We start from the raw sequence: 10903 nt of genomic DNA, 5'->3' as shown, positions 1-10903 counted from the left end.
TGACTATTATTCTTTTAACCACCACGGATCTAAATCCACTTTTACCAAAACAGGTTCAAACAGTAAGAGCACAATATCGAAGTTCTAAGTGGGAGACAACAGACCAGAGGAAAGGCAGCTCTGCACTATTGTCCCCATTGGTGAGGAGCTCCAGCTGGTCCTTTAAACAATTTGCGGCTGATGAAAACCCAGCTCAGCTGGTGCAGGGAGGAGCAAGGGTGAGCCAACATAGTCTGCAGGCAGGCTCCTCAGATGCAACATAAAATGCACAAAAAAATGAAATCACAACACAAAAAGGCTCCAGCCGTAACACATCTATGTATATGTTTTTATAATATTTATTTAGTCCCGTCCAGCGATGCCATAGGAGTGTGTACAACAGCATGATGCAACATGTCACACATATAGATGAACTATTATTATTTATCAGTGTGAGAAACTGGAGGTGTTGTGTAAGAGTTCATGAAGATGGTTAAATGCATATCTCACGCTCATCGTGGGAGAGTTTGCAGCCCTGCTAAAGTATAAATCCACAGGCTCATGCACACACACACTCACTCACAAACAGAGGTGTCTTGAATTTATTTAGATTGTAAAACAATAGTTTTTTTACGGAGCGCTTTCCATTGAAGAAAGTTTAAGATTCATCAGTCGACATAACGTGTGCTGCACATGCACTCATCATTCCCTCCCTTTCCTAATGTCCGGTGTTGTGAGACAATCCGGAGCGCAGCTGAGTGTTTTGCTAACCTGCAGAGAATATCGCTGCCAAATTTAAACAGAAAGTAGCTTAGAGTCTTCAAATATGTTGCTAGCTTGATTTCTAGGTGCTTTTTGGAAATGAAGGTCAAGGAGGTCTGAAAAGTTGTTAGAAATAGCAACAAAGTTGTTAAGTTGGGAAAACTGTGTGGGAGGTGCGCTTGATTTACAACTCGTAGTAGCGTGGGAGTAAACCACAAGGGAGGAGCAAATAATCAGCTTGTTTTGTTTTTATAATCGTTCAAAACTCAGAAATTAATTGTGATTTAAATTAGATCATTTGAGCAGCCCTAATATATACAATCAAAAAAGAAAAAGGTTTTGTTTTCATCCACGAGCCACTTCTAAACAGAACCTTTGCTAAAATAAATTACATATTTAGAACTAGAGTGTAGCTCCCCCGCTTTTACTTGTCCAAACACACACATATCTAAAAACACGCACATGCACACACACACATACTCACACAAACAGAGGGCATGTGCCGCTTGCCGAACAGGGCTAATGAGGGTTGTATGTTGTGGCGGCTGGTTGGGTCGACACAGATCGAGGTGCCTTCAGCCGTTACAAATCTGTTTGGCTTTTGTCCACTACACAGCAATTAATAACACTGGGACTGGGGGCAGGGAGGCAAAGGTCACCTATTCAGCTGGACCAACACAAACACACATGCACAGACAGATATGGACACATATATGCACATACATTCAGCAAGAGCACATTTACACACTTGCATATATTTCTTATATACATGCACACAATGATACCAGTCTTAAAATGTTTCAGCTCAGACCCTTTCAAACACAAGAAACATGGAAACATGTTTGTTTAGTGAAGTAATATTCATGCATATGTGAAGAGAAATAACTACACTCACACACACACACACACCTCACAATAAACTCAGAGTTTATATTTCACATTAATAAGTAATACCCCTGTTAGCTATAGGCAGACAAATAGAGGCCAAGCCACCTCAATATTCATTCTCTCACACATAACTCTGCACTGTGTTAAACTGTTGTGTTTAATATTACATAAACACACACACTGGGACGTTCTCCTTGCCGTTCTACACACTTGCACACATACAGCGCTGCATATTTCATTTATTTTGTAATTTAATCTGGTGCTCAGGAAGGAATGGGGATGCAAAGGCAATGGTACTGCATTGTAATTCCTTTTTAAATGTTAGCAGCCGCAGAATGTGTTAACCTCACATTACAGACACACTTTGAATATCAGGATTCCGATGTGGAGGCTTGTAATTGAAAACAGAGGTTGAGTAGGAAAAAAGAAACAGCAGAGACGAATTACAGAGTAAAAACGGGTAAAAACCATGCAGGATTGTTGATGATCTATGACTAAATTCTTATTGGTGTTGCACTTGCAGACAGATTGGTTTTACGCTTTGCTCTGTGGGCGTCTTTTCAAATTATCATGGCGTGTGTGCTTTAGTAATTGTTTCCAAGTTGCCTTTTAAGTCATTGCCCTCTTGTAACAATAAGACTGCGTGATTGCAGGATGAAATAGCTGTGTATGGGGTTTTAATGCATCCCATTTAGCCAGCTACATTAAACAGATGTCACAGACGGACCTGTCCTGGCTCTGGTGATGAAACATATCCATCATCCTCCCACTTATATCCTCTCATGCTTTCACTTTGCTTTTGTCCCACCATGCTGTCCCATTGCCTTGTTTTCTCTCCACAGTTCCTTCTCATGCCTGTCAGAATGATTTGGTACTTTTATTTTTTTTAGTTTCGTTGTATGTTTGCTCTAATTTGCAGAACACTTCAGGGAATCGTTAGACTGTGTTTAACATGCATAACATTCATAAAAACTAAAGTTAGATTTACATCAGGCACAAATCTAATAAATCTCCAGTACTGACAATCTGATGTTTATACAATCTTGTTTTGTTAAAATGTTCAGGTGAAATTTCATGTTTATTGTACTTTTTAATTGATTTTTTTTCTATTAAATTTTTTTTATTCCTGTATTTTTATTTTTTACCGAAACCCTAACAAATGAAAATTTAATTGAAAAAAATTAGATTGTTTGATATTTTTTAAAGTCTTTGTTAATGTTTTATTTATTTATTTATTTATTTATTTATGGTAGGAAGGAAGTGGACGAGACTGTGGAACTCCTGCAAAGACGGAAGAATTATCAAGAGATGGTAAAGGAGCAACAAGGCAGAGTCTACCAGGCACATCGGTTACACCACCTCCTCAGCACAAAGCAGGTTAGTGGAAGTAAACATAAATACTAAAACAAACCTTAAATATAGCCTATATAAATGTGTGTGTGTGTGTGTGTGTGTGTGTGTGTGTGTGTGTGTGTGTGTGTGTGTGTGTGTGTGTGTGTGTGTGTGTGTGTGTGTGTGTGTGTGTGTGTGTGTGTGTGTGTGTGTGTGTCGGGGGCAACTACAGTTATGGGCCATTCCCATCTGTACCGGGTCGGCCCGGGCCGGGTAGCGTAGGTTGTTTACATATCTGGGTGGCCTGGTATTTTTCCGGGCCAACCAAGGCTCATTCTCAGCCCTCTTCTCGAGGGGGTCTGCTTCAGGCCGACCAGGGCCAACACACCCACTGCTGACAGCAAATTCACACCTTCCATTAGACCAAGCCTCTGACTGGTGGGTAGAATCAGCCCACATGGGCTTAAGGCAAGGATGTGTGGAATCAACCGGGCCAGGCTGGGGCCGACCGGTGCTACCCGGCCCGGGCCGACCCGGTACAGATGGGAATGGCCCATTAGGCACCAGCTTCCTGTGACCTGAGCAGAAAGAGCCGTGAAAATGATACGCTATTTTTAAATATTTGCTTTTTCTTACCAGACACACCAAGTTATGTTTGATTTGGCATTTTGTGTCCAAAACACGAGTTGCTCTACTCCAGATTTGTGCAGAATTTTTCTGCTGCTCTACGAGTTGCAGACAAATGTCACCCAGTCAGCTAGCTGTCAGTTCTTAATATATTTTTTTTAATTCTGTGAACTTCTTATGATGTTTTAATTTCAAAACGCATTTATTAAAACTCCAGTTTTTTGATTGATAGTTCACATTTTAACCAGCCTTGCATTCATGAAGATTATATGTAAAATAATCTGTTTATCCAGCTTTTTACAACTTCTGCAAAAAACTGTAGGATGCACCTTAAACTTTCACTTTTAACATATGCCCTCAAAGTGACATGTGTTCAGAATGAGAAGCGATTATGTCTGAAAAACAGAGATCTCCTAAAGACGGGCTATCCTGAGTTAGAAAAGTCTGGTCAACAATGGTGGGCTGTGTAGAGTTAAGATGAGTGTGCGCACATGTGAGTAAGTGTGCGTCCTCATGTATCGCGTCATACCCGTGTCACAACCCGTGCACGCGCATTGGGTCCACAGCGCGCGTGTGAACGGGACTCGCGCGCGTGTGAATGGGACTCGCGAGCGAAAATATACATGGCGAGAGGTCATTTGTGCACAGAGAGGGAGCAAACTGTGTCTGTGAGCGCACAAGGATGTGCACAAGTGACAAACCTGCGTGCGCGCGTTGTCAACGAGCACACAGCAGAGGAAAACGTGCGCGCGCGGCAGCCTCTGTGCGCGCTCGGCAGCCTCTCTGCGCGCTCGGTTTCTGACTCCTGCTCGCTCGGCTGTAAGGGCTTTTGGCACTCTGGAGGCGTGGCCTGTGGCAGATCTTGTCTGTCCTCTGATTGGTTAGTTCACCCCGCACTTTACCCTCTATCTATATAAAAAAGTCGTTGTTCAGTAGTTGCTGGCATAGCTCAGCTGGGAGAGCGGGTGACTCTCGCCCCGGAGGATCCAGGTTCGAGTCCGGGCAAGGAAAATGTAGTAGACGTCATGTTAATTTTTCTTAATTTCAGGTATTTTACAGTTCTGACCGTTCAACTGTCATTAAACGTCCGAATGTTTGCTGGGCAGTGTTTTAAAAAGTGCACATAAGCTAGATGGTTTTAACCATATAAAATTACATTTTTTGTGATACTGGAAAAATACATACTGAAATAAAACTACTGATTGAAAACTTTATGACTGTGGTTGTACAATATATAACTCACTAATACACTGCAAACTCCCTTAGAGTGGGGCTTCCAGAGAGAGAGAGAGAGAGAGAAAAGTTCTTGCCTCATTAATGAATTGTTTATTTTTTTCAGTATTTAATTGACAAATTATCCTTTCAAATAATTAATTGATGAGTTACATAATTGTCCATTTCATAAAGAAACTGCATATCAAGCTTTCATTCAGATGACCTTCAACAGTGCTGCACCCTGCTGAGGGGCATCCGAGTAAAACCTTGAGATGGCCATTTTCTGTTCACTAACTTGCTTTAGTAAATCCTTACTTTTGTTAAATAAATCAGTTGTTGAACCCCCACTCCTCTGTTTGGTCTCCTTTCTTATTACAGCCCACCACTTCCAGTCTGGGTTGTAACAATCTGCAGACAGATTTCTGAGTATCTCCTCCTTTACACAGATCCTCACTGAGCCATGTACTGTGAACAAATAGTTTCTCCATGATATTATCCAGCAAGGTCCCGTTTTTGTCAAAACAAGGGTGAGGTAATGAAAAAATAGAAATATTTCATTAAATTAACATTTAAATTATTTATATGCATCATTAAAATAAAAAAAAACATGTTTTGAAATATATAAAGTGCACCAAACTTGACTCAGTCCATTCAACAATTCTAAATGGACAATTATGTAACTCATCAATTAATTATTTGAAAGGATAATTTGTCAATTAAATACTGAAAAAAATAAACAATTCATTAATGAGGCAAGAACTTCTCTCTCTCTCTCTCTCTCTCTCTCTCTCTCTCTCTCTCTCTCTCTCTCTCTCTGGCTCTCTCTCTCTCTCCCTCTCTGGCTCTCTCTCTCTCTCTCTCTCTCTCTCTCTCTCTCTCTCTCTCTCTCTCTCTCTCTCTCTCTCTCTCTGGAAGCCCCACTCTAAGGGAGTTTGCAGTGTATTAGTGAGTTATATATTGTACAACCACAGTCATAAAGTTTTCAATCAGTAGTTTTATTTCAGTATGTATTTTTCCAGTATCCCAAAAAATGTAATTTTATATGGTTAAAACCATCTAGCTTATGTGCACTTTTTAAAACACTGCCCAGCAAACATTCGGACGTTTAATGACAGTTGAACGGTCAGAACTGTAAAATACCTGAAATTAAGAAAAATTAACATGACGTCTACTACATTCTCCTTGCCCGGACTCGAACCTGGATCCTGCGGGGCGAGAGTCACCCGCTCTCCCAGCTGAGCTATGCCAGCAACTACTGAACATCAGACTTTTTTATATAGATAGAGGGTAAAGTGCGGGGTGAACTAACCAATCAGAGGACAGACAAGATCTGCCACAGGCCACGCCTCCAGAGTGCCAAAAGCCCTTACAGCCGAGCGAGCAGGAGTCAGAAACCGAGCGCGCAGAGAGGCTGCCGAGCGCGCACAGAGGCTGCCGCGCGCGCACGTTTTCCTCTGCCGTGTGCTCGTTGACAACGCGCGCACGCAGGTTTGTCACTTGTGCACATCCTTGTGCGCTCACAGACACAGTTTGCTCCCTCTCAGTGCACAAATGACCTCTCGCCATGTATATTTTCGCTCGCGAGTCCCGTTCACACGCGCGCGAGTCCCGTTCACACGCGCGCTGCCATGTATATTTGCGCTCGCGAGTCCCGTTCACACGCGCGCTGTGGACCCAATGCGCGTGCACGGGTTGTGGCACGCTTTAAACGCCATACTCATGGCTCTTCTGATGTGCTGAGTGGAGTATTTTAGTGCTTCCATGGGCACAGGTGTGTGTGTGTGTGTGTGTGTGTGTGTGTGTGTGTGTGTGTGTGTGTGTGTGGCATCTACAAATCTCTGTGACTCCCCACTGGGATCATAATGAAGACAAAGCACACTGGTCACTGTTGATTCGGCACCACCACTCCTCACACTTTTTCTGTCTCTTTCTTTCCATCTTTCTCTCCTTCATGCGTTTGTGTCCCGCATTGTCATCTCCTAGGTTACTAAGTACCTCTTGATAGTGTCCCTTGCGTTTGCTGGAGTCATTATCACACAGATGTAACATTTTTTTGTTTGATTCCAGATGAACCTGTAATTCTGGAAAGATGCTTGGGTTTCTAAATGTATCTCCTGTATTAGCCTCACCTCTTTCTCTGCATATGGCAGGGCTATCTTTCCCTTAGTAGCTCTGACCTTGTCAGCTGTGGATAGATGGCTCTCCACACAGTTCATCCTTCCTCACTTCTAGGACCCTAGCCCACACACACACACGCGCACACACACACACACACACACACACACACACACACACACACACACACACACACACACACACACACACACACATACACACTTTTACACACAGCTTACCAAAAGGCACAGAGTCCCTCTGACAGAGACAGAGATGCAGTGTTCTTAGGGTCAACATCATTGGTCTTCTCAGAGGTTGCTTGGTACTTTTGTGTGTGTGTGTGTGTGTGTGTGTGTGTGTGTGTGTGTGTGTGTGTGTGTGTGTGTGTGTGTGTGTGTGTGTGTGTGTGTGTGTGTGTGCGTGTGTGTGTGTGTGTGTGTACATGCTTGCGTTTATGCATACGTGTGTTCAGCTTTCAAGCTTGTTACTTTAACTGTTCATTTTCTTTCTATACCATCAGTGTTACTTTTGTTCCAGAGAGTATTACTTTTAGTGTTGGGCAATAATAAAATTCACAAACTAAAGTTTCAATAAAATTAAATAATTTATTGTCCATATAGCAATTATAACATTAACCAGTTGAGAGCCTTTGTCATTTTGAAGTTTTGTTAACATTTGATGATTGTTTTGTTTTTGTTTTGTTTGTTTGTTTTTATCTAAGGAGTCTTTTACAGGATGTAGCAGGAGAGGACTTTATGAATCCTACCATTGTTTCATTTTGGCTTTTAGTTTGCCGTTTTCATATCATCAAAAAGTTGCATGCATGCAATGACTTTTCTCTACATTGCTTTAACCTAAATTCTGTTTAAACATGTTGACTGTGCAATTCTTTTGTAAGTATCAACTAATTTAAAATAGGTACATTTCATATCGAATTTTGCTGAATTTCTTGTGTTTTTTTCCATCAGAGTTTCTCCAGCTTTTTTCTACAAAAAATGAAAAGTCCACACTCTGTATATAGAGTCTAAACGCTGCGCAAATCCTTCTCCAGCACATCCCAAAGATTCTCTATGGAGTTAATTTGGTGGCCAATCCATGTGTGCAAATGATGTCTCATGCTCCCTGAACCACTCTTTCACTATTTGAGCCTGATTAATCCTGGTGTTGTTATCTTGGAATATGCCCATCATCTGGGAAGAAAACAACCATAGATATAATAACCTGCTCATTCAGTATATTCAGGTAGTCAGCTGACCTCATTCTTGGAGCACATCCTGCTGCTGAACCTAGACCTGACCAACTGCAGCAACCCCAGATCATAGCACTGCCCCCACAGGCTTGTACAGTAGACACTAGGCATGATGGGTGCATCACTTCATCTGCCTCTCTTCTTACCCATCACTCTGGAACAGGGTCCATCTGGACTCACCAGACCAGTGTTTAAGAGTGCGTTGGATGGTTCTTAACCTAGTTTTAGTCGTTTCTGCAATCACCTTAGATGTTTTCTCTGCTTGATATATGCCAATGATCTGACCCTTCTCAAACAGACTATCTTTTCCATGACCACAAGATGCATAAATATGCTGTTAGATAAACGTCTAAAGATGTGGATGTTCCAGTTGTAGCATGGCCCATGCAAATTTTAAAGTAAGCACGGTCTCAAAGGTGAAATCATTTTTGCTAATGTCAACACTTAGCGTCAAATTGAAGTTCTTTTTATACAATAATTGTAGCGAGATGAACTGTCCATCTTTGACCTATAAGGCCCTGCTCTATTTGCTCTGCCCAAGCAAAACCGTGAGTTTCTGACACAAGCCTAATCTACAAGATATGGGCCAAGGCCACTCATGCTCTGTGCTCTTATCTAAACTGTTGCTTCCTCGGACAGCACAAGAAAGAAGAAAGAAGACCAAGAAAACTATTAAATAATAATCAAATAACATTGTTAGTCCAAATAATCATGTGAAGCTTAATGTTCAATCAATCTGTGAAATGAGAATATTAATATTACTTGATATTATAGTCCTATGATAGTATAATAAGTATATAACTTTAAATACTAGACTGATCGCACGTAATGTTAAAATCACATGGCACATTCCTTTTTCTGATCCAATCAGAACCTTCCAGATCTGACGCGAGGCGTGGTTTTGTTGGTGTTTGTTAAATCCTCTTTTGTGTCAAAGTCTGATTCGACAGTAAATAAAAACATCCATATTATAACACTATGCCCCACGTCATCTTAACTTCAGTTCAAAGCGTTCTAGAGAAGTTATCGGAGTGGTCTATCTGTAACTTTCCTCTTAAAGCCGAAAGAACCTAACAACAAGCTGGATTAAATCTGTTGCATGTTCCACCTGCTGCAACAGTTCCTTCAGAATAAAAGCTGAACAATAACGACCCTAGGGTCTCGCTGATGCCAATAAACTGTCGTGACCTGGGAGTATCTCAAGACTGGAAGGGTCGGCAGCCGCTGCATATCTACAGGCGTCGGTTCCAAGAGGGTCTAAAGCTGGACCCCTGACATTCCGGATCTAAACGGGGACTTCCGTTGGGGTACGTAGACCGACAGATGGCGTCTCAATGTGTGTTATAATCTCCAACCAAAAGCTTAGAGCGAAACACCCTTTCACTCCCACTCAGAACTAATAGTCCTCCGGATTTGCTGGTTCTGAACATATTTCACACACACACCATCCTTAGTCTTACTCCAGCTTAGTTCATCATCACATAGTGTTTAAAGTTAGTCTTGTTTAATTTGTTTAGAAATAAATATTTTTACTTTTTAAACCTGACTCTCTCTCTTTCTTTGGAGTTGATACGAGGTGTTGCTCAATCCCTGCAATAAAAAGATCTGATCTTCTGGTTAAATTAACTCAAAGATCCATTAAGGTGATATTTCATATTTTATATTTCACATTCTATGGTTTCTAATTAAATGTAAGAACATCTTCTCTACATAATGAAGCATTTCATTATTAAGTAGACTGCAATTGTATGTTTTTTTAAGAGTAAGGTTTTAGTTTATATAGTTTGAACAATTTGCTACTTATGTCCTTCCTCTCTTTTCTTTTTGTTGTCCCAGGCTTTTAGGGTGGCTTAAATAGCAAGCAGTGTTATTAGCATATAAAGTAGACAGAGAGTCCTCTGACTCAAAGCTTTGGTCTGTTAATTAACAGTGAGGCAGAAGGATCATTGTGATTTGAATAATTATAGTCTGTGTCTTATCTGCACCCAGTTTTACAACCAATGAAGCAGCGTTTTGTTTGTGTTTAAATGCAACAGCAAGTATTTGGAAGTCTATTTAGCATCAATTTCTACTCCATCCATCCATCCATCCATCCATCCATCCATCCAATACCAACAAAACATATGTTTGTCTTTTGAAAAGATTATAGGAGAAGTGGGTAGTGTATATTTTCTTAGTCACTGGTTAAGGTCTGTAATGATTTGTGTTAATAAAGTGCCAACCTCTCTTCCTATTCCCCATTCTTTAGTGCCCAGGGGTCTTCAACTCTCCATTTAGGCCAGCCCCTCATGAGATGGAGCTACTGTTGAGGAAGGTCAAGTACCAGGTTCCAGCCAAGTCAGGCCACAGGAGTGGGGGTTGCCTCTGGGGCTTTTCTGACCCAGCAGGGCCGAGTTTCCCTGGGACCCTCGAATCCCAATCCACAAGGCCGTGTGACTTGCGGCTCACTTTGCCTCCCATTACCAGCAACAAACAGCAGGTGATGATCATCAAAGCTGAGACTGCAACAGATATTTGATTCAAATGGGAAAAATAAAAATGTGGAAAAGGTAAAACGGAGAATTAGAACTAATATTATTTTCAGGTAAAGTTCTTTGTGTGTTAGTTTTTGTGCTTTACGGCACATTTACAAACACACCTTCTAATTTCAACAAAACCAAGAGGTGGCTCATTTGTGCCTACAGGAAGTTGTCTCTGCCCCTAAGTGTCTTTTGTTTGTTTGTGTCAGGGTGTGTG

General features: G+C 41.3%; 1 protein-coding gene across 1 annotated transcript in view; it reads left to right on the top strand.

The window, feature by feature from the left end:
* spata17 (spermatogenesis associated 17) overlaps positions 1-10903 on the top strand; it is an 84496-nt gene that overhangs the window by 35767 nt on the left and 37826 nt on the right. The window contains 2 exon segments of the mRNA XM_054731875.2: positions 2883-3006; positions 10416-10646. Of these exon segments, the coding sequence (XP_054587850.2) occupies positions 2883-3006; positions 10416-10646 (355 nt within the window).

This window comes from Nothobranchius furzeri, chromosome 9 (genome assembly GCF_043380555.1).
Source record: "Nothobranchius furzeri strain GRZ-AD chromosome 9, NfurGRZ-RIMD1, whole genome shotgun sequence".
Classification (NCBI taxonomy): domain Eukaryota; kingdom Metazoa; phylum Chordata; class Actinopteri; order Cyprinodontiformes; family Nothobranchiidae; genus Nothobranchius; species Nothobranchius furzeri.
Note: the sequence above shows the minus strand (reverse complement) of the source record. Positions and strands in the feature narration are given on the sequence as shown.